The sequence below is a fragment of the Callospermophilus lateralis genome, chromosome 14, assembly GCF_048772815.1.
Source record: "Callospermophilus lateralis isolate mCalLat2 chromosome 14, mCalLat2.hap1, whole genome shotgun sequence".
Taxonomy (NCBI): Eukaryota; Metazoa; Chordata; class Mammalia; order Rodentia; family Sciuridae; genus Callospermophilus; species Callospermophilus lateralis.
Genome location: NC_135318.1, coordinates 36,730,192 through 36,754,359, shown reverse-complemented (window position 1 = coordinate 36,754,359; position 24,168 = coordinate 36,730,192). Strand labels below are relative to the sequence as shown.

Below are 24,168 nucleotides of genomic sequence, written 5' to 3'. Positions count from 1 at the left end.
CGATAAAGGCCTCCTCCCCCCTGAACTTTCTTTTCCTTCTATTAAAATCAAAAAGCAAGGCAGCACCAGATTAATATCTCTCTAATTACTAAGTTGTCAGTCACGGGGTGAAAAAACTCCATAATTTAGCTCTCAAGCGTACTTCTCATATTGACACTGATAGCAGGGATCTGAGGCCCACCAAGACACATGGGAGACACCCCCGTGACTGCTTTCCCCACACTGCTCCCCCTATCCAGAATGAGCTCCCCACACCCTCTGCCTGTATCATACACCATATTCTGCACACTTAGGGTGGGGGCAGGAGGCTATGGGGAAGAACTGAGGTAGACTGCTCAAACCAGAAGGAACAACTGAGCCCCTGGGTGCCCCAGGCCCTGGCCAGCTGCCCTGAGAGCTGAGGAAGTTCCTCCTCTGAGAGCCGAGAAACTCTGCTCTGGTCCAACAATCCTACAAGCAAGTATTATTAAAATCCCATTTTCCAGATAAGGAAACTGGCTTCCAGAGGTCAAGCCCCTCACTGGGAAGTGGAAGACCCACCCACGCCCCGACAAAGGCAGTCCATGTGGGGGCTCACACTGGCAGTTAGTGCTTTCCTCCCTGCCCCTCTCCCTGCAGGACCAGATCTTCCAAACAGCCCTTTCTACCACCTGTCTCTTCCCATCTAGGCTCCTGCAGCACCCAGGTTCACAAGCACATTCCCAGTTATGCAGCGGACCTTCTTTTGGTCTGATCACACTTTTCCCCCAGAAGATTGAATGCAGAACAGGCACCGGAATGGATACCAATGGAACTGAAGTCATGTGGAGAACTTCCCTCCACAACCGGCCCAGGACATCACTCTCAGTTGCCAGCACACCATAACTACATACAAAATCTCTAATCCTTACAGCTACTCTGCAAGGAAGAAACTATCTCCCCAACTCACACAGAGGACACAGACTCACAGGGGTGAGCTAGTTAACGATGGACACAGCTACAACAAGGAATGTCAAACTCCATCTGCGAAATCAAAACTCAGTCTTTCCATTGCCAGACTGCCTCCTGCTCAGAAGACCAAGAGCAGGTGGTCTCAAGAAAGATGCAAAAGCCTGAGCCTGGGGACCTCAAAGCCACTAGCCCTGTGTAGGAATAAAACTGGTGGCTTGTCGCATATCTACTTGCCTGGTACTCCTTGGACCCTTTTTCAGGAAAAGGGTTGTGCCTGCTGCTATTATTTCACAGCTATCCCCATAGTTACTGGGTAGCCTTTCAGCACAATGAGCTGACAGCTGAATAAGAATGAATTCACTTTAAAACATATTCACTTCAGGCCTCACACACACCAGGAACTGGGCTAAGCACTGGGATGTGATGGAAAAAGGCACATGGAGGCCAGAGAGAGCATGAACTAGCCCGGGAAAATCTGACAGAAAGTAGTCCAAGAGATCTCCACTGGGGAGCAGGGAGGGCTGGGCCACCACCCTAAAACCTCTATGCAGAGCAGCTGTGCACGACACTAAAGAGGAACAGCAAACTGCTGAGGGTAAAGAAAGCTGCTCTCCCATCCAAGCAGGCCAAATTAGGGCAAAACCAAGACCCTAGAGTGAAAGGAAATTCAGCCTACCATGGTCATAAATTTTAGTTTTTTTAAAAAAGCCATGTGTGGTCTTTCATTTGGTTTCTTTGTAACTGCTCTCCTTCCTCCTCCTTTGCAGCACCCTCTGCTGTCTGAGGTCACTCAGTAGTACCCACTGCTGCCAGCACACTGTTCTTGCTGGAAACTGATACCCCCACGGAGAGTTACTTTGTTTTGTTTTAACACCATTAGGTCACATCTCCCGAAACCCCCAATTCTACAACAAAACCACAAAAGCCGTGGGTTTGATCCCCAGCACCAGGTAAATACATAAATACTCATTTTTGTCACACCACGACACACACAACAATGACAAGCTACGCTCTGCCCCTTTGAGGCTCTCTGTTCTCTCAGTGCTCCAGAGCTGTTGGGAGAGCATCTCAGCACCCCTTGTGCCTGGTATACCTGTTAGGAAGCTTTGGTTTAAAGAGTGTAAATGTCAACAAACCTCAGGAAAACTATAATAGAAGTGAAAAAGCCAAACAGATCAAAGGGGATGGGACACAGCCGGGAAACAACCAGAAGCCCATCAGAGCTGATGGTCCACTTCCCCAACCTTAAGGTCCCTGACTGCCAGCCCACAGACTGGGATGGTACATCCCAAACTGATATCAGAGTCCCAAGGAGGGAACACAGAGCATTCTGATCAGCAAAGGCTTTGGAATTGAAAAAGGCCATCCACCTTCCCAACTCAGACAAGGAAACGAGGAAATGAGGAAACTAGCATTCCCGTGTGGTGCCGCATGGAGATATTAATAGCTTCTAAAAAGGTTAGCAAAATACACGATGAGAAATCTACAGTAGGTTACTAAGGGAAACCAGGATGCTTAGTACCAGCATCTCACCTGTTGTGGCTAATGTCTGGAACGAACGCTGCGGCTCCTCCCAGACTCTGCTCTCTGGGTCCCTCAGGAATGCAATGTGGGGTTGCAGGCACCTGGGGCCTGATGACACAAGTAGGCATTTCCTAAGTCCTACCTGTGTTCCATGCAGGCCTTATCTAAAAAGGAATACCTTTTTCAGAATCACATCTCTGACTGGTGTTTTATAAGCCCACTCATTTACTATTTCCTCCACAGGAAAAAGTCTACCTAAAGGATATTGTGAGCATGTTTGGCTTGAAGGGAAAAGGAATCTAATGAGTGGTAATACCCTCATTCTTCCTCCTACCCTTTTCTCATCATGCTGGGCCCTTGGGTACTGCCCCAGAAGATGCAGGAGGGGCCTGTCGAGGGTCCCTCAGTGGAGATTCCTTTCTCTAGGGGAAGTGCCTCCCTGGGCACCCAGAGGGCTGGCAGGGCAGCTACAGCTGCTGGGCTATGTCATGTGTGAAACAAATCTCCCCTGTCATTGAAAAAGCTATCCCAGGGGACACTGGAGTAAAGGATATTTATAGCTCTCATGTATGCATCCCTGAATCTGTATGTTTAAATTAAGAGACATAGAAAAAACTTGTCCACAGGCTTACAAATGGAATTCCACAAATCGAGACAGTGGCTATAGCTGGAATTCTAGGGATCCCACACTCAGCCCAACACACATCCTCCTAAGTAAGGGTATTCTGGGACCTGGGATAAATTGGACTTCAGTCCTTCTCTCTTCAGGGTATCAAGTTCTACCTTCCTGCCAAGGATTAAGAGATCAGCCTGGAGCCCAAGTTGGAGAGCAGCCTACCAAGCAGCTCCCCACTGGCTTGTCTAGATAGAAGGAATTCTTCCCATTTCCCCCTTGTTCCAAGTAGGGCAGAGGCAGAAGGGAAAATCCCACCTCTCAGTTCCCGAGAAGACAGTGGGGATAGAGCAGAGCCCATGCCAAAGTTCCAAACACTGGGCAAAAAAGGAGAAACTCCACGGAGACCTGGCCCAAAGCCAGACTTCCCTGCGAGGCTCCCAGTGAGGAGGGAGGGGCTTCCCTTAACTTCCACTCCAAAACGCTTGGCAGTCCAAATGTCACACTGCCTTTGGACCACCCATGGGCTCAGCCAAGAGCAGGGAGGACTTCCCTTTGGCAGTGATGCTAGTGAGTAAGTTGGGACGATGAGGAATGTCGTCCCTAGGCAGAGCAAATGATGGGCGCTGATATCCAACACACTTTCATACTCTCTCTTTGTCTGTCTGCCTATATTTCTCAATTGCTCAATCTCTTTCTCTTTCTCTCTCTCTCTCTCTCTCCCTCTCCCTCTCTCTCTCTCTCTCTCCCTTGACCCACCCCCCACCACCACCAACAGCAGCAGCAGAGGTCAAATGAAAAGCAGTCTTCTCTAGAAGAAAAAAGTTCACCTTACTTCAATCATTCCTTGATGGGTAGATTCCAAATATGTAAATTGGGTTGTGGCTTTGAACTTGACTGGAGTCACTGAGAAGGCCAAGAGTAAGCAAGAAGACAAGAGGGGCCAAACTGGGGGAGGTGCTGTGCTGCGGTTATTTAAACAGGTCCAGCAAGTGCCCATGTGCATAAGCAACATTTTGGAGAGAAAGCAACTGCTTTCCAGTGCTCTGAGCTTCCTCCTCATCCCATCTCACCTCCCAGAAAAATAAGCCAACTAAAGCCACTTGCTTCTCAAATTCCACACAGAACTCTTGGACATTTCTCTTCTATAAACGGGGGTAAGGCTCCATACCTCCACTGAAAAGATTCTAGACTGGCCTTCTAGTGGACTTTCTATCAACTCCAGGCATAATGCACTGTCCTCTTCAACCTGTGGCCCCTTCCCCCCATTAAATTGCCCATAGTAGAGCACAATAATTTCTTGTACTATATTTTATACATCTATTGTACATGAAGAACAGTGTCAACTACTTTTACATACATTAAAGAATTTAAGATAGCTTACAGCTCTGAAACTTAGAGTCTCACTATCCACATGTTTACTCTTACAAAGAAGGTAAGTGGTTTCAAATCCCATGGGTTTCCCTCTGCTGCCTACTGGGCTTAAAATTTTCTACATACATATATATATATATATATATATATATATATATATATATATATATATGTGTGTGTGTGTGTGCCTATGTTTGTATATGTATTTATTTATAATTATTATATAAGATTCTTCCGATAGTGATTCATAGAGGCATGGGGTCTTTATGATCAAGTATAATACAGAAATTTCCTACATAAGACATATGAACAGGCATGTGATTCAGATACTTCCACCTATGCTGATATCAGATCCCTGTCTTAAATTTACCCTTTTGCATTCCCCAGATGCTTAGCATAATACTAGGTGCACTGAAGGCACTTATCACTTGGTCTCATCATTTGCTTATTAGTTAGAGAGATCAAGTATCACTAACTTTGATCCAAAAACAAAGTCTTAGCCACTAGGAGAAACACGAAGGGGCCTAACATACATTTGGGCCAACAGAATAGGTGTCCCACAACTGAGTAAAAACAGTACTGTACAAGCCTTATGTTGATCTTGGTATACATATTATAATCCTCTGCTGGAAATAGCAATTAGAATGACATACGGGAATCCCTGGTTCTCTGAGTGGGCTTCATTTGGGGTATTCGTTTGGATTTAAGTTCTCTGGTCTGTAAAGATGGCATACAGCCCCCATTCTGAGAATGGCTGTAAAGACTCCAGGTATCATTTCTGTGCATACAATCTGACCAACCAGGGTGGAGAGGGGGGGCACATCTCAGCACTTCTCATGACTTCCTGTGTGCATAACCACCTCAAATGGGTGTGGATTCAGACACACATCTTAATCCCTGCAGCACCTCACAGTAGCTTTGTGACCTTAGGCAAGCAACTCAGCTTTTCTGAGCCCATTTCCCCATCTGAAGAAGGGGAGGTTGTCTCATGGAGTAAATAAGGTAATTATTTTCAAGTGGTTGCCTCAGAGTGACATGTAGAAGGCACTCTGCAAATATCAGTTGGCTCTGAGAGTGCACAGAACATCTCTGACATACACATGTTCAGCTGAATAGGACACATGGTCAAAAATGATCATAGTGACAGGTAAAAGAGATAAGAGAAGAGGAGGTAGTGAAAGTAAATTAGAGACAATTTAGTTAAAATTAGAGACAATTTTTAAAACATTTCTCTTTCAACCAATCATGCCAACCTTTTGTTTATTAACTGTACTTCTTTTTTTTTAAATTTTTTTAGTTGTAGATGGACACAATACCTTTATTTTGTCTATTTTTATGTGGTGCCATGCATGCTAGGCAAGTGCTCTGCCCACTGAGCCACAACCCCACCCCCTTAACTGTACTTCTTAAAAATTGGTCTTCTTCTTTGGGGCTGGGGATTTGGCTCAAGCGGTAGCGCGCTCGCCTGGCATGCGTGCGGCCCGGGTTGGATCCTCAGCACCATGTACAAACAAAGAGATTGTGTCTGCCAATAACTAAAAATTAGTATTAAAAATTCTCTTTCTCTCTCACTCTCTCTCTCTCCCCCCCCAAAAAAAAAAAAAAAAAAAAAACAACCCCAAAAAATTGGTCTTCTTCGATTGAATGAGCTCTGCCTCTTGCCCTCCATACCTTCTCACAAAGGTAGAAAGAGCATCAACTACAAGCTAGGCAACTAAAAGGAGCCCTAGGAAGCCAAGAACTGTTATGTGGAGTTAGGCCATAAAAGGGGGTAACCTCTGGCACCTTGAACTGCCAGCAGTTCTCCATCTTCAGATATTCCTCTATCTTAACAATTTAGAAGCCAAGACCATATTAAGGTACTCCCCCATGTCATTTTTCAGAATCTAACACAGAAGCCAACTGAGTACCACAATTCTGAAAGCCAAATCTAGACAAGCTACAAAGAACAGCACTTCTTTTACTGAGTACCAAGTATGTGCTGGGCTCAGCAACTGGCATATGGCACAAAGTATCTACAGGGGGGGATGGTGTTTTTTCTTTTTTTAACCTTATTTTACAGATAAGGAAACTATACCCTGAAAGATCTCTAAGCCTTTCAGCTGCTCACATACTCTCACCAATTCAAGTCAGCCTGACACCAGAAAACTTCTGCTTGAGTCTTCAGGTCAAATCATAGAACTGGATTCTGCAAAACTTCATCACACAATCATCTGAGCCTTAGAGCAAAAGAGGGTCTGGGAAGAAGATGGAGCTGGGAAAGGGAGAGAGAGAAGGCCTTACTCCTTTAGGAGCACTGTCTGGCCACTTCTGATTTGCAAACACTGGCCAGAGGCTGCAGCTGGAGAAGTGTGCATTTTCCTTCTGCACAGTAATCTCTCCAAAGAAAACCCAAACAAAGTCACCTGGCCCTCCTGAGGGAAAAAAGCTTTTCCTCTAAGATTCACACTGAACTCCTAACCCTTCTCCCTCACACCCACCCCAGGGAGTGGCTGGATGGTTGTTGTTTCTTTTCTTTTTCCCTGTGGTCCTCTGGTGACACCACAAATTACGTTTTCAGGGACTGGAGTCCCAGAGTGCAATGATGTTGTAATAAACATAACCAGGACCAAATGCCTTCCCATCATGTTAGATGATGCCATTTCCCACCAATCAGGCTCCTCCGGCAGGCAGACCACTCACCAATGAGGGACCAGACAGAGGCTGTGAGGGGGAGACCTGGTCATCTGCAACTAAAAATAAGGGCGCTTCACCATTGGCCACTGCCACTTTGCAACAGGAGTTGGGACCCACACAGAAGGACCCACACAGGCAAAAACTTTCACAGTCCAGGGGTTCACACGGGCTCGTCTCTGTGTTTTTTGTTTGTTTTCCTAATGTGCTGACTTGAGAAAAGACCTGATCCGGATGGACACACCCTCCTACCTATGCACCTCAGTTTCCAAAGGCCCTTCAGAGCCACAAAGAATCCGGGGAAAGGAGGAGATGTCGGCCAGAGGCCAAGACACTCACCTGTCCAGCCGTGTCATAGAGTCCCAGGAGGTACTGCTTGCCCCCCACGGTAACGCTGACTGCAAGGACAGAAGTGGGGGTGGGGAGAGAAGCTCACAATGACCTGGACTCTGGGGCAATTTCCCTCCCCACCAGAACCCTCCTCTCCCAACCCAGCTGGTGGCATGTGGGCATTCCCCGGGAGATGTCACCCCCTTTTCCTTTGCGCAAGTCTCGCTGTGAAGTGGCACGAGTTGGGATGTGATATGGCCCCCAGCTATCCAGCCCCTGCTCCCAAGTCCCAAAGACACGTTTCACCGGGAATCCTCAAACATTTCTCCCAGGGGCTTGGGGCAATAGGGGAGGCAGCTGTGGGAAGGTCAAGGAGGGCGCGAAGGGGACTGGGAAGTGTGGGGAGCAAGGGCGGGAGAGGGGGCGAGAAAGAGGGGTGGGAGCTGCAGGATGGGTGGTCGGACACACAGCCCCGGGAATGGGGCCGTCTGCCTAGTGGAGGGCGCGGCGGGGGAGGGGTGGGGAGTGCGCTCAGGGGAGGCAGCCAGGGGGCTCCGCCAAAGTTGCTCTAAAGTTCCCGGCCCGGGGAGCGGCCCCTTAGTCAGCAGTTCCGAGTCTTACCTGCGTAGTGGTCGAAGACGGTGGGCACGTACTCCTCCGGGAAGGCGTCGTTGGCATAGCTCATGAGCAGGCACGTCTTGCCCACCGCCCCGTCGCCGACCACCACGCACTTGAGCATCAGCGCGCCAGGCCCGTGAGCCATGCTGCGGCCGGCCGGCCTCCGGGCATGGTCCCCCCGGAGCCCCAGCCCCGGCCCCGGGCTCAGCCCCAGCCCGCCTGGGGGGTCCGCCGCCGTCGCCGCCGCTCGGCGCAGCAGGGCCGCCCCCCCGGCCCCATGCAGCAGCTCCCCTCACTGGAGGGGAGGGGGCGGCGGGCCCGGGGCGCTGCCGCCGCCTCGGTCGTGGCCCGGATCCCCGGCCCGGCCCCGGTCGCCGCGCCCGCCCTCTGCCCCCGCCGCTCGGTGCCCGCGCCCTCTCCCCGGCCCGGCCTCCCCAGGAGGATCCGCTGGATCATAAGACTGTCCGGCCCCGGGGGAGACGGCAACTTTGGGGAGGGCGGCGGAGGGGAGGGGAGGGGCCAGGCGGCTCTCCCCGCCCCGCGCCGGCCCCGGCCCCCGCCCGGCTCGGCCCCGGAGGAGGGCGGGCCCCGGCGCCTCCCCCGAGTGCGGCCGCCCGCCCCGCGCCCCCGCCCTGCCGCCGCGGCCGCCGCTCGGCCTGCCGCTCACCCTAGCTTGACTCCCCGCGAGGACGGCGCGGAGCGGCGAGGAGGAGGAGCCCGGGAGGAGAGGGAGGAGGGCGAGGCGGGGGAGGGGGCCGGAGGGAAGCGCTGGCTGAGAACCGAGGGCTCCTCGCTAAAGTGCTCGCAACGCCGGGAAGCGTCCACAGGACCCGGTGCCGGGAGACGGCTAGGAGGCCGCTCGGGGAAGCACGACGACTTCAACGATGACGCAAGAGTCATGCAAAATTATACATATATATTGAAACTCCACCCGGAAGGCAAGAGCCGTCCTATCGGCCTCTAAGTGCACAAGGGAACTAGAAGTCAAAGAGAAAGAAAGGCCAAGAGGATTAAAAAAATAATTTAGAAGGCGTCCGGAGTGGGGCTGGGGGTCCTGAGCTGGAAGGCAGGGACTCCTGGTTTATTGCTTAGTCTCCACCACCACCCCCACACCTTTCACAGCACGAGCTTGAATCATTTTCTATAAAACTGGTGACTAAGAGAGAGACAGCGTGTCGAACCGTTGAAGCACCCCCAAGCAGCCAGAAAAGGGACTCCAGTCGCCGCAAATGTACCTGTGCTCCCCCTGGAGGTGACATTCTCCTAGGCCCCCTTTAGGTCTTAAGTGTCCCTTCTAGGGATTCTGTTGTGATGTCTGAGAAGTGATACCCTCACGTGCCTGTGATCCAAGCAGCATCCCCCGCCCCTCTGTCTGGCAAAGCAAGAAAACACCCGTCTGGCCAGGTCTGGTTCTCCAGCCAACACTGCTGCTTTGAACATTGGGAAATGGAGGTAAGAGTGCATTCCACGCTGACAAGGCACCTCACCCCTGGTCCCCAGCTTGCTGACTTGAGGGAAATTGCTTCCTTTCATCGATTCACAGCATTAGAAAATGCTGTGTTGAGAAGCAGCATGGAGGTCACTTGGACCATGGCCCTTAGGTTTTAGGTGAGTAAACTGCTAAGAGAGGTGATGTGGTTATCCAAAGGCTTCCAGCTACTCTTGGCACTCAAGGACTTGATGCACAATTTAGGAAATGTGCATCTCTATGTCCAATCTCCCAGGAAGACTTCAAGGGTTATTGGAAATTTCTTGTGGATCCATATTAAGCATCTCTCCAGATCCCACCCATTGCATCTGAGAGTAGGTATATGCCGCCCTTAATGCTGTGAGTTTGGAAGATACTTTGTATGCTTTGGATGACAGGAAAAGTATAATGCCTCAAATTCAAGTGTTGCCACTTTTTCTTAAAAGGAAAGAGAGGAGGGCTTGTCCCACTATTTGTTTGCGGTACCATTTGCTCAGGCAGCATTTTGAGGGCTAGTATATAGAAGGAGGATCTACCAGAAGAAGTTAAGGAACTTGTGGAGGGCACTAAGCCAGAAGAGCTGAATTTGGTCCCAGCTCTGACATGAGTTAACAGTGTTACCTTGAGAATGTCACTTCCCTTCTTTGGGCTTCAGTTTTCTGTTCTATAAATATAAGCTCATTTCACAGGGACCCTGGGCTCTGGGTGCTGTGGGAAAAGCTCTGGGAATGTCAGTGCACTCCAAATGGGGAACTGATGTGGGATGAATCATTCAGTAGTGACTTCACTGGTGACAGTGACCTCATTCCTTTGGCCCACAGTAATGCCAAATGGTCTGCCAGGAATACTTAGAGCTCTGGGACCAATCCCATCTTGGTGTGGAAGTGGAGTAGAGAAGGGGTTATTTGGAATGCCCCCATGTCAGCCCCTGACTGCTTTAGCTGGAGGACCAAACAGCCGTGGGTAGTAAACTTGCTTTCCCAGGGGCAAAGAAGATGATGCCCCAATTGGTCAAAAAAAAAAAAAAAAAAAAAAAAAAAAGACAGTTCTCAAATGTTGGGATTTGAGGAACAGGAAGGAATTCTGTTTCTAAGCATCTCGTAGGATCTCTGCTTGCCTTTTTCCTTTTGTTTGAATTGCAAGTGTTGAAACAAACACAGGTCTGTGTGAGAACAGAGAACTTTTCTACGTGGTGTTCTTCTTCTCTTTTCCCCCTACTCCCTCCTTCCTCTTCGTCATTGATTCATTCAGTATTCCGTTTAACAAGTGTGTATTGAGGTCTACTAGAAGCCACGCTTTATTCCTGGACAGGGCACGAAGAGCTGGCAAGCACAGTCACTGGAGGGGGAGCGGAAAGGAACTGATGAGCAAACAGATAATTACTACATAATGTGATCAGTGCTGTGGTGGAGAATAAAGAACGGGCTTCTGGAAATGCAGAGGAGGTGGTTGTGCATAGCCTGGGTGTGCTAAAGGATTTGTAGAAGCAGTGTCATTGGTCTGGGGTTTAAAAGGCTAGTAGGAGAAAGGGGGGAATGCCTGGAGGGTAAGTCAGTCCTGCTCCATGACAAGAAGCAAATACAACCTCCTGGTAATGGTGAACCATCTAAGGTGAACAGAAGGCAGGGTTAGTGATGCATGGGAACCATTTGTACGTAACTGTGTGTCATATGATGCAGCCAGTCCAGGGGCTTCTGAAAGCCACATGAAAGCCTCCTGAAGGCAGGACCCCATCTGGTTGGACAGTCTGTGCACTGTACAAAAGTGAAGGCTAGGACAAGGGACACCACTGAAGGGGAAATCTGGCCCACAGCTCTGGCTCAAGGCTGTGTCCATTACAATAAAGAGCAGTTTCTTCCTTTTACAGATGTGACTTCTCTTTGTCAAACTCTGTGCCCATTAGGTGTGCATCTACCCAGAGGGGTGACACTGCATAGCAAGAGACGAAGGCAGTACTGAGGCAAGCAGTGGTCGCAAAAGCAAGAATGTGATGGATGGACGAGACAAGAGTTTGCAGTGCAGTTGCGTTGTTCTGCACCCAGCCACTGTCCTGGGGAGCTGTTGGTTTATCTCTCCGGAACACCACCATTTGCTTCTGCTCAGTGTTCTTTCTGATTTCATCTCTGTAATTGTGTGGTTTACATGGAAGCTGCTCTTTATACTTCTTCCCCTGATACCTGTGGATTAGCCCTAGGAGAGTACTAATGTAAGATGAGATAAGCAAAACCCTTTCCTGAACATTTTGAATTTGAGATTCACAGGAGTGTCCCCTCTGTTTCTAACTAAACTGGATAATGTGGCCCTGGAAGATGTTGGCCATTCATGAAATAGCCAAATAGCCAAGAAAATGAAACTAAATTACAAAAAGAAGTAAAGATGGGCTGGGGATGTGGCTCAAGCTGTAGCGTGCTCGCCTGGCATGCGTATGGCCCGGGTTCGATTCTCAGCACCACGTACAAACAAAGGTGTTGTGTCCACCGATAACTAAAAAGATAAATATTAAAAAATTCTCTCTCTCTCTCTCTCTCTCTCTCTCTCTCTCTCTCTCTCTCTTTCTCTCTCTCCTCTCTCACTCTAAAAAAAAAAAAAAAAAAAAAAAGTAAAGATGGAAAGATGATCGGGGGTTGTGGCTCAGTGGTAGAGTGCTCATCTAGCAAGTGAGAGGCACTGGGTTCAATCCTCAGCACCACATAAAAATAAATGAAATAAAGGTATTATGTCCATCTACAACTTTAAAAAAATTAATAAAGGAAAAAATCTTGCCCAAAGTTACACAGCTATTTCAAAATGATTTGTCATCAAAGCTCATACTGCTTGTCTTGTTCTAAACTGATCAGGGATCAAAAATTTTTGTAGGAAAGTAGCAAGTTTGTGTCTGTCATTTGAGAACATTCTGGGACTGAAGTATAGACGTGGAAAGTAGGAGAGTGATGCGGAGAGAGATCATGTGAGTCTGAACCAAGCATGGCCATGAACAGGAAGAGGAGAGCATGGGTTTCAGTTGTATTTACATGATAGAATTCACAGGGTTTCATCACAGTGTGGAGAGGGTTTTCATTACTATCTTCATTACCATACTTCCAGGAGGACTGTTTCTTGACCCACTTATTGAACAAAAGCCTGGGACTTTCTCTGATCATAGCAACTTCATTCATCCCTAAACCAATCATGGTAGCCAGCAAAAAAGTCAGGTGGCTGTTGCCTTAGGCTAGGGATAGTGTCCATCTCTAAACTCATCATGGTGACAATTGATCCTGATTTGGTCCATCAGTCATTTCCACCCAGGCATGAGATTTCATTCCTATCCAGATTCTATGGTTCTTGCAAACAGGGTGACAGGTGTGTGCTGGGGGGCATCTATGCTGGGGAGGCAACCAGCAATATCCATTATACCTAGATGTTGCCCACCTTTCAATGTATCTCCCCCCACCCAGCTACAATGGAAGTAAAGGATCTGAGGAGGAAGCCGATGTCAAGGTAAGAAGGATCCATGTCAAATCCATGGTTTGTTCCAGATATCAGCCAGTTTTTCAGTACTGGAGTCCATGCTCTCTCCAAATCCCTCATTCTAAGTCTACCTCCTCTTCTCTCTCTGGCCCTCCTTCTTAGAGATTATTGATGAGTAAATAAAATGAATATCACCATTTTACCCTGGTGCCGTGTTACTTGTCCATGATGCTTCTTTTCTGCCACTCATGCCCCTTATCTTCAAACTACAGCCTTTTCACTCCCCACGGCTCTCTAGGATTTCCTTCATAGCATTATGCCATATGCCATACGTTTTTCTCTTTTCCTTCCCACTAATGCCTGCCATTTTCATCTTTCTCTCTTAAGACTCAGATTTAATGTACATTGCGCAGTATTTTGAGTTAAGGTATTCATGTAATCTTAAACACTGCAGCAATTGCCTAAAGCTCAATGGTCATTAAAGATCAGAATGATTGGGGGAAAAAAATTCAACAAGATTGCCTCACTTTGGGGCTGGGATTGTGGCTCAGTGGTAGAGTGCTTGCCTAGCAAGTATGAGGCACTGGGATCAATTCTCAGCACCACATGTAAATATATAAAGGTCCTAATAAATTAATAAATTTTTTTTTTAAAAAAAAAGGTTGCTTCATTTGGTTTTCATTTCCAGATGGTATGTATCTAGACTCTTTTTTTCCAGTTATTTACCTACCAGAAACTCAAACATGTGCTCCAGGCTCTGAGAATTTGGGCTCCAGTAACTTTAAATGGTTTGCCATCTTCATTTCTGTCTACTGAGGCAACCTGAGTTCAGGATACCAGTCTTTAGGACTGGTCGCATCACAACCCATTGCTGAACTAATTATAGGAAAGGACACATTCTAGAGGTTGCTGGAGTGAAATATGTGATCTGAAGGGTTGGTCCTCTTCCATAAACTCCAATATATCACAGCCACCCTTCTAGGAATTAAATTATCAATTTTACCCTATACTTCAATTCCAAGACTCACTTGTGCCTATTCCTCCACAATGGATGTTTTGGCCACTGAATATCAGAACCACCTTTCAAGTAGGAGAATCTTCTACTTTGCAAGGCTTTGGAGTTAGCTCTCTTCTAAGGCTAATTTAGTCCTTCTGCTTATATGCAACATTTATGTGGTTTCTATTGAACTCTGGACATTCAAAATTCTTGATTTCCTTGACAGACTCAAGAGCTAGTATCTCTGGGGTTAAATACAAGGCATCCTCTCTGCAGGGGCAGCTTCAGTGGTGGGTACACAATTCAGTTCCTGACACAGGAAGTGGCACATCAGGGAAGGTAGCAGTGGTAGATGTGGTATAATTGAGTTTCTGATTCAGAAGTGACAATTGTACACATGTATTGTCTAGAATTTGGTGACAGCAATGGTACCAAAAATGGTTTTCTTATCAGAACCCTTCCTGAGTCATGCATTGGACACCATTCCTATCATAAACAGCTTCCCTAGCTTTCCCACAGTCCTGTGAGCTACCTACGACCCTTTTAAGATTTCTTTTCTGTTTAATCAGCCATAGACAGTTCTGCTGCTTGCACCCACCCTCCTGAGAAGGGATTGGAGAAGCAAATCATTATATTGAATATTCTTCTTGTAGAGAGACTATAGAGATTTCCACTTCTACCAAACCCAAGTAACTGACACTGGACTTATTTTCCTATTGTAGATAACTTAAAAATTGCACACAATGTATGAAATCATTATGTTCAGAAATTGCTCAACAGGACTGTGATGGCTAAAAGAAAGGAACCAATGGGGCAAGCCATATCATCATCTGTGGGCAGTCTTTCTGAATGGAAGCACCCTGAGAAGGAACCCAAGCAGAGCACAGTGGTCTTGCTTGGCTGGCAAGATCATTAGGCAGCATAGCATAGAGGAGGGAATATAATAGCAGAAGGGCTAAGTTGCTGAATACTAAGTTGCATATGCAGAAGGTGGAACTCAACCTGGCTAGTCAAAGAACTGCCGGGGGAACTGGGAATCACAGAGTTGAGAGACATTTGAATTTCAACTGGTCAATGTGAAGAGACCTTTTAATAGAAATCACACAAGTGTTGCACATAGCAGAAGGACTGAATTAGCCTTAGAATAGAGCTAACTCCAAAGATGGCCCCAACAAAGTTCAGAAATAAATCTCAGAAAGAGGAAGTTCATCCCCACTACCATGTGCCAGCCAAACCAAAGGCATCATTTTTTAAAGGACAACAAAATACAGACATCCAACGACATAAAATTCAGAATGTTCAAAACTACCAGACATGCAAATAACTGGGGAATTTAACCTAAAATCAGGGGGAAACTCGGGAGATAGAAAGAAGCCCAGAAATGAGAGAGATAATGAAAATAGTAGACAAGAAAATAAAAAGAACCTTAATATGCAAAGGATTTAAAGGAAAACATGAACATAGAAGGGAAATAGAGGATATTCAAAAAGAACCAAATGGTCTTCCAAGAGCTAAAAAATACAACACATGAAATAAATAATTCACTAGTGGGGCTTAAAAGGAATTTGGGCATTGTAGAAATATCTGAATTGAAGACATGACAATGAAACCATCTAAAGTAAGGCACACAGAGAGAAATACACACACACACACACACACACACACACACACACACACACACAGAAAGCGGGGGGGCGGGGGGAGAAAGAGCCTCAATGACCTGTGATTTGACGTTATACACAAAAGTGGAGTCCTAACAAAGGACCGGGAACAATGTCTTATAGACATAATAGCCCCAAACATTTCAAATTTAATGAAATTATAAACTTATAAATCCAAGAAGCTCAATATACCCAAAGCAGGGAGGAAAAAAAAAAAGTAAACCACATCAAACAAACACTTCATAATCAAATCACTGGAACCCAGTAAGAAATAGACAAAATTTAAAGCAGAAGAATACACTTTATGTACTGGAGAACTGAGAAATAATTGCAGACATCAAAAACAATTCAAATTAGAATTTAGTGGAATAACATCTTTACAGTGATGAAAAGAACAAGCAGAAGGAGAAGCGGAAAGCTCTAATCTAGAATTCTATATCTACCTGTAAGTCATGACATAAGTTAGAAAGCTAAGGCAGGAGGATTGAAAGTTTGAGACCAGCCACAGCAACTTGGTTGAACCGTGTCTCAAAATATAAAATACAGGGGGCTAGGATTGTGGCTCAGTGGTAGAGCGCTGCCTAGCCCAGGTGGGACCTGGGTTCAAACCTCAGCACCACATAAAAATAAAGGCATTGTGTTGTGTCCATCTACACCTAAAAAATAAATGTTAAAAAAAGAGTTTGTTTTTTTTAAATATATATAATACAAGTAGGTCCAGAATGTAGCTCTGCGGTAAAGTGCCCTGAGCTCAATTCCTAGTACCATGGAGGAAAAATGGGACAAAGAAAAATTTTTTCTCAGACAACAAAGAGCTAAAAAAAATTTTTTTTAACCAGAAGATCTGCACCATAAAAAATATTAAAGGAAGTTTATAAAACAGAAAGGAATGATACCAGATAGAAACTTGAATCTATACACAGCAATTTAAGCTCTAGCGATAGTAAATATGAGACATTTTTAAAAATATTTCTTTAAAATATAATCTAAAGCAAACATAATAGCAATATATTACATGGCTTTAACATATAGAAATAAAATCTACAACATCAATAACACAAGGATAGAAAAACAGGAGTAGAAATATGTTCTTATAAAGTCTTTACATTATACATTAAGTGATAAGATAGTATTTGAAGTTGTCTTTGTCCATTCCTGATGTTATAACAAAATGCCTTAGTATGGATAATTTTTAAATAATAGAAATGTATTTTTCATAGTTCTAAGAGGCTGGGAAGTCCAAGATCAAGGTACCAGTGGACTTGGTGTCTGGTAAGTGCTCACTGTCTGCTTTCAAGATTGCGATGGTGCCTTGTTGCTTCATCCTCCACAGGTGAAGAAACAAACACTAGGTCCTCACGTGATGGAAAGGCAAAAAGAGAAAAAGAAAAAGGATAAACCAGCAAGTGCTTTTATAAGAATATTAATTCCATCCTTGAGTTCTTCACTTTCTTTAATCACCTCCTAAAGGACTCATCTGTTCATACCATCAGGTAAATTCCAACATGTATTTTGGAGGGACACATACACTGAAACCACAGCAAAACTAGACTAGAAAATATCAAAGATGCACACTGTAAAATGTAGAACAACTAGTATAAAAATAATAAAAGAGGTATAGCCTTTAAGCCATTAATGATGATAAAATGGAATACAAAATAAATGAATTAATAGACAAGAAATGCAGGAGGATCCAAGACCATTCAATGGGGAAAGCACAGTGTCTTCAATGAATGGTGCCACAAAACTAGATACACACACCCACACAGAATGAATTTAGATCCTTACCTCACAAAATATGCAAAAAAGAACTCAAAATTGATCAGCAACCACATAAAAGAGTGGAAAGCATAAACTCTTAGGGGAAAACATAGGGGTACATTTCATAATATTGGATTTGGTAAGAGTTTCTTAGATATAACATTAAATGCATAAGCAATAAAAGAAGGATAAACAACTTCATCAAAATTAAAAAACTTGTCTGCATCAAAGGACAGTATCAAGTGAAAAGACAATGTAAAGAATGTAGAAAATACAAATATTATATCTGATAAGGTCTGGCATCTAGAGTAAAGAACTATTATTACTCAACAATAAAAAGGCAAATATTCTAATTTTTTTAAGTGGGCAAAGGACTTAGCCGACATTAGCATGCCTGTAATCCCAGCGGCTCAGAAGGCTGAGGCAGGAGATCACAAGTTCAAGGCCAGCCTCAGCAATTTAGTGAGACTCTGTCTTGGAATAAAAAATTAAAAGGGCTGGGGATATAACTTGGTGGTAAAGCACCCCTGAGTTCAATCCCCGGTACCAAGACAAAAAAAGGGATGGGGGTAAAGGATTTGAATATACATTTCTCCAAGCAAAATCTACAAATAACCAATAAGCACATGAAAAGATTTTATCATTGTCTTTAGATGAATCAAACAAAAGCCACAAGGAGGTCTTCTTTATTCCCACTAGTATAGCTATAATTAAGGGTGGAAGAGAAGGGGGAAAAATTAACACCTGGTAAAGATATTAAATTGTAACCTAGTATATTGCTGATGAAATGTAAAATGGCTTTTCTGGAAAATAGTTTAATGGTTCCTGAAAAAGTTAATCATAGAATTAATTTATAACTCAGTAACATTGCTTGGGTATACAGCCCCCAAAATAGAAAACAGGTACTTAAATATGTATGTGTCTACCCTGTTCATAGAAGTGCTATTAAGAATCCAAAAGTGGAGACAGCCCAAGGAATAAATGGATTAAAAAAAAAAATCGTGGCACCTACGTACAATCGAATGTTATTCAACCATAAAAGTAACAAAATCTTTCTAGATGTTTCAGTGTGATGAACCTCAAAAACATTATGCTAGGTAAAAGTAGCCAGACACAAAATACCACACATTGTATGTTTCCATGTACATGAAATATCCAGAACAGGTAAATTCATAGAGGCAGTGTACATATTGATGTTGCTATGGGCTGGGTGGGAGGGGAAAATGGAGAGCAACCGCTTGAATAGTACAGGATTTCCTTTTGGGGTGATAAAAATATTTTGAATCTAAAGAGATGTGCTCAATGTACTGAATGCAATGAATTATGTATCTTAAAATGGTTAAGTTTATGTTACTATGAAATGTTATGTTATGTGAAATTCACCTCAATTTAAAAAATTGTACCACCACCACCACCAACAACAACAACAAAAAGTCAGGAAAAGAGGAAAAAAAGAAATAAAGATAAGCTGGAATGAATAGAAAGCAAATGGCAAAATGATAAACCTAGAGCTGGCCATATGGAAAGTTATATCCTATATAACAACACTAGGGAAGGGTCAAGGGCAACTGGCCCTACTGTCCACCGGAGGAGAGAGAGTATATGTGAACTTTTGTGTTTGAGGACTTGGAAAAACAAGCTATTAGGAGACTGGGGCTGTAGCTCAGTGGTAAAGTGCCTGCCTCGCATGTGTGAGGCACTGGGTTCGATCCCCAGCACCACATTAAAAGTAAATAAAGATATGGTGTGTTCATCTACACCTAAATAAATATTTCTGATCTCTGAGGGAGTGGAGGGGGGAGGCTGGGGGTTCTGGGGTGATTGATTTACCCTGAGATAGTGGCAGAATCAAGGGGCATGACTGACTACCCCACCCATCTCCACACTGTGCACAGGCCAGGCCCTCCTTCAGCTTATTTTCAGCTCATCATCCTCTCCTAGAGCCACTCTGGCCTCACATGCTCCAGGGGCCCTGGGAATCCTGGACTCAGCAGGGCAGAGGGTTCTGAGCATCTGTACTCTGGAGATGTGGCAGACAGAGGAGCTGTGTCCTGCAATGAGTGTTCCTGAGATCTTCAGGTAGAGGTGAGTGTTTCTGCTGATGCCACAGGGCCAGGGCCAACCTTTAACCCCTTTACAACAATGTGACCAAACAGGCTGTAAAAATTTTGCCTTGCATGGTCAACACTCCTTGCTGTGAGGACTTTGCCTGTCTCCCTCTGACCTCCTGATTCAACATTTAAGGGTTAATGCCTGGCTGACCAGGGGGCCTTCAGGACCCTGTTCCAACTGAGGCAGGACCACTCTGGTTGGCCAACAATTGTTAATAACTGAGTTGTTAATAATTGCGTGTCATCTTGAATAAGGTAGAGTTTAGAATCATTGGAACAGTTATGTACCTTCAAGTCACTTTTCTGAGTAGAATAGACTTACCTGGAAGACCCCCAAGAAAACTCATTTAAATAACTTACATTTAAAAGTTCTTATGAAGTTCTGTGATCCAGCAATGTGGGCAGGACAGGAGGAGTTGTCCCCCTGAGATAGGCCACTGTACCACCTCATCGTCACATCCCTCTTTCCTTCTGAAAGAGTTGTTAGGTGGTTAGCAGTTTATGGGGGAGGGGGTGTCCTATGTCCTCACCATTCATCCATTCATCCTTGGGCCCCCAAAGGAGTTATGATCAGGCCTCTGCTGTGTACTGGACTCTGTGGGAGGCGTGGAGATGAATGCAAAGGAGATTAGAAAACAGTACTCTTTCCAAAGAGGTCCCCAAGAAAGTTCCTAGACATGGTTGGTGAGGGACAGCACTGGATGGATACTTATACTCTTTGCCTTGGAAACCAGAACCTTCCTTGGTCCAGGAGCAGAGCTGTCTCCTTGCAGAGGTGAGGCCGGCCAGAACCTAACATGCTGAGAGTTAAGATGGTATTAAGGCAGAACTTGGTATGTGCATGTATCACCTGTGGCTGAGAACTTAGGGCAGACATTGCTCCTATATGTCCCTGAATAGGTGGAGCATTGCACTCTCCCTGAGGCTGTCCCTGGCCAAAGCTTGCAGGGCAAGAGCTAAGTTCCATGGCTCCCTGCAGACCTCATCCCCACTCTCAGTCCTTGGAGGCTGCCTAGGGCTCTGGGAGCTAAGGTCAGGGAAGTGGTAATTGGTGAATAACAACATCTGACACTCACCAGGCACTTTCCCAAGCTTGGTCACTCCTTTGTCCTTTGGTCTTGACAGTTTCATTGTGAATATTAACTGGATTCTTATTTGTTTTTGCAGTGGTTTTAACAGATGCAGGTTGGTGTCTTCATTCAAAAAAGGATTTGGGCAGATGGTGGACCTTGATCCAAGTTGTCCAGTCTATTCGAACCTCTAATCTAAGTCCAGTGCTCTTCGTGTGATACAATCTACTTCCCAGGCAGCATCCCAGGCAAAGGACACTTCCTATCTCAGGGGAAGTCTTGTTCTTGTTCTCACAAAGGGGCAGAGGTGAGTCCTACCTCAGAGGAGTTATCATCCTGCGATGCCCCACATCTACCCAGCACAGGGCACCCTTGCTATGGCCATTCTTATGAACTGCTTGTACACCATGTATCGGAATCACAGGCCACTCCCACTCACCCCACGCCCACCTCAGCAGAGGCCTGTTTCTTAGGGTGAGTACTTTGATAAGTGGATCAAGGTGATACATGAGAACTTCCAAGATGAGTTATGCTTAAGTAACAATAGATGGTTACTTAACCGTTTTCCAGGAGGGCAGATTCTGATAACTTTTAGGGTAATGTTTTTCAAACATTTTGTTCTACAAATCACAGGAATGAATCCATTTTTTTTTCATTGTGAACCAGAATACATGACGTATGTATATGTATACAGATACATATGACAAAAGTGTGACAAAATGTTGCTTCATTTTTCTACCTGGCAGTGAATTCTGGATTTTCTCATCCCATTCGGCTTCATTTCTATTTACACAGTGGTGACCTACAAAACGATTTCACAGTCCACTAAAGGATCCTGGGTGGGAAACCCTGCTGTAGGCTGTTTGCTGGGTAAGTACAGCACTTTGAAGTTGAAGGTGAGTGTTCAGACCACAGAGGAATAAAGAACTCCTACAACTCAACAGAAGAGAAAAAAACAAATAAAAATGATTAAAAGAATTAAAAGATGGGCAAAGAACCCAAACTGACATTTTTCCAAAGAAGAAATATAAATGGCTGGTAAATATACGAAAAGATGCTTAATATCACAGTTGTTAGGAAAATGTAAATTAAAGCCATAATGAGATGCCACTTCATACTCATTAGGATGGATGTTAGCAAAAGCAAACATCAGGGCAAGGAGTGTAAGCACCTGGTGGAGCACTTGCCTAGCAAGCCCACCTGGGTTCAACTCCCAGCACTGCAAAAACAAACAAGAATCCAGAAGATAACAAGTTTTGACAAGAATGTGGAGATATTGGAACACTGGCGAATTATTGGTGTGATTAAAATCCTGAAGCCTCTGTGGAAAATGGTATGGAGGTTCCTCAAAAACTTGAACATGGAACTGACATGTTGTTTAGCCCATCCAGGCTACTATAGCAAAATACATTAGATCATTTAGTTTTTTCACATTTTTAAATTGGTGCATTATAGTTGTATATAATGGTAGGATGTGTTGTTACATATTCATCCATGCACACAATATAATAATATAATTTGAATATCTCTCCCTGGCACTTTCCCGCCTCTCTCCTCCTATGTCCTGGTCCGGTTCCTCTGTTCTACTGATCTCCCTTTAATTTCCATGAGACTCGCTACCATCTTTCCATTTCTTTTTCCTCTCTAGCTTCTACATATGAAAGAAAACATATAACCCCTGACCTTCTGAGTTTGACCTATTTTGCTTAATATAATTTCTAGTTCCATCCATTTTCCTGCAGATACTATAATTCCATTTTTCCTTATGGCTGAATAAAATCCATTGTGTTCATATGCCATATTTTCTTTATCCATTCGTCTATTGATGGACCCTAGGCTGGTTCCGTAGTTTGGCTATTGTGAATTGTGCTGCTATAAACATATATTATATATATAAACACTATAGTACGATGATATTAATTCTTCAGGATAAATACCGAGGAGTGGCATAGCTGGGTCATATGGTGGTTCTGTGCCTAGACTAGATAATTGACAAACAGTAGAAAATTATTGCTGACAGTTTGGGAGGTGGGGAAGTTCATGATCAAGGTGCTGGCAGATTGGGTGTCTAGTGAGGACCCATTCCTCATAGGTGACACCTTCCGTGCATCCTCACCTGACAGAAAATGTAAACAGGCTCCCTGGGGCTTCTTTTCAAGGGCGCTAATCCCATTCACGTGCCCCTAATCACCTTCCGAAGGCCCCTTCTAAATACAATTGCATAGATGGTTAGATTTCAAAACATGAATGTCAGAGGCACAAAGTTTCACTTTGAAAAGATGAAAAAGTTCTGGAGATGAACAGTCTGGTCCGGGTGGTTGCACAGAAATGTAAATGTACTTAAGACTACAGAACTGTACACTTGAATATGGTTAAAATGGCACAATCTATGATAGGTATATTTTAACACAATCAAACAAACAAATAGGATAGATGGGTTTTACTTTTAAAATGAGATTCCTAGCTTCTCTAAAATATCAGATCTTAGGATCCCCAACTCTACATTTCTAGGGTGACAGAAGCCTGGGCCTGGGTAGTGTTTGCCTCTTGAGACAGAGATAGAAGTGGGCTTTTCTTTCCCTGGAAAGTTTTATGCAAATTTGAAGCAAATTGCCCATAGGGAGAACCCCAAGGCTTTGATGCTGCAGATGTCTTTGGAGAAGTGAAGTTGTAAATTGTTAATGTAAATTATTTGGGGAGAAATGTGTCTGTGACTGCCTGAACCTCCAGCCTGGACCGAAGCCTCCTTTGCCTCTGGGGTGGAGTTCTGGCACTTACACGGTCACATAGCCCTTAATATCAGTACAAAAGCAGAGGCAAAGCTTCTCGGGCACTTTTGATTTCCTCTCTAGGTGTCTCCTTTTGCTTCCCAACCAAATGAACTTTCTCCCCAGCTTTCTTCCTAGAGAGCAGGAAGAAGAGTTCTCTCTGAAATTCCATTTCTTGTTGAGTTTTCCTAAATTGCTGTATATCCTCTTTTATTCTTCATCATCCCCTTGCTTCCCCATTGGAGTCTTATTGTCACCAACAGAATTGTCCCAAACAAACCATCCACTGCAAGATTTAACTGTCTGAAGGGTAAAATATTACAAATGAGCCTATGATAAGCTTGGGAGGGGGGCTTCAGGGTTGGAGCCTTTCCTTCACTTAGTACTCCTGAAATTGCAGATTCCCAACACACCCCTGAGGTGGGACCGCCTGCTCAGGGACTCCGCTCTCCCCTCACACCGTGGGATTGGGAGGCAGGGCTGGCATTGGCTTTGTTCTCTGCCGTTTCGGTGCTTGCACAGAACCCACCCCGCTACTTACCAAATATTTATTGAAAGACAGAAAATGGAGTACTCCCCTCCCACATATTTAATATTTGAAATTGCCAAAAGGATTTCCTAAATTTCTTCACCCACTTCCTGAGCCCTACAAACTGCCCCATGTTCCCATCTTTGGAAAGCCCCTTGCCTTCCTCATGCTGTTTCTGAGTGTCTGGAGGCCCAAGTTTGGTTCTGCTTCCCTTTTGTCTGAAGTTGGGGGAGGAGGGATCCCACATCTGACAAATCTGACCTCAGACTTGCTTACAAACCCAGCTGGAATGAA

General features: G+C 44.9%; 1 protein-coding gene across 1 annotated transcript in view; it reads right to left on the bottom strand.

Annotated features, from left to right (window-relative positions):
* Positions 1–8,458, bottom strand: part of Rhoq (ras homolog family member Q) — a 36,081-nt gene extending 27,623 nt beyond the window's left edge. The window contains exons 1-2 of the mRNA XM_076833057.2: positions 8,066–8,458; positions 7,454–7,512 (exon numbers count right to left, since the gene is read on the bottom strand). Coding sequence (XP_076689172.1) covers positions 7,454–7,512; positions 8,066–8,207 — 201 coding nt within the window. The 5' untranslated portion in view covers positions 8,208–8,458. The remainder of the gene's footprint in view (positions 1–7,453; positions 7,513–8,065) is intronic.
* Positions 8,459–24,168: the final 15,710 nt, after the last annotated feature.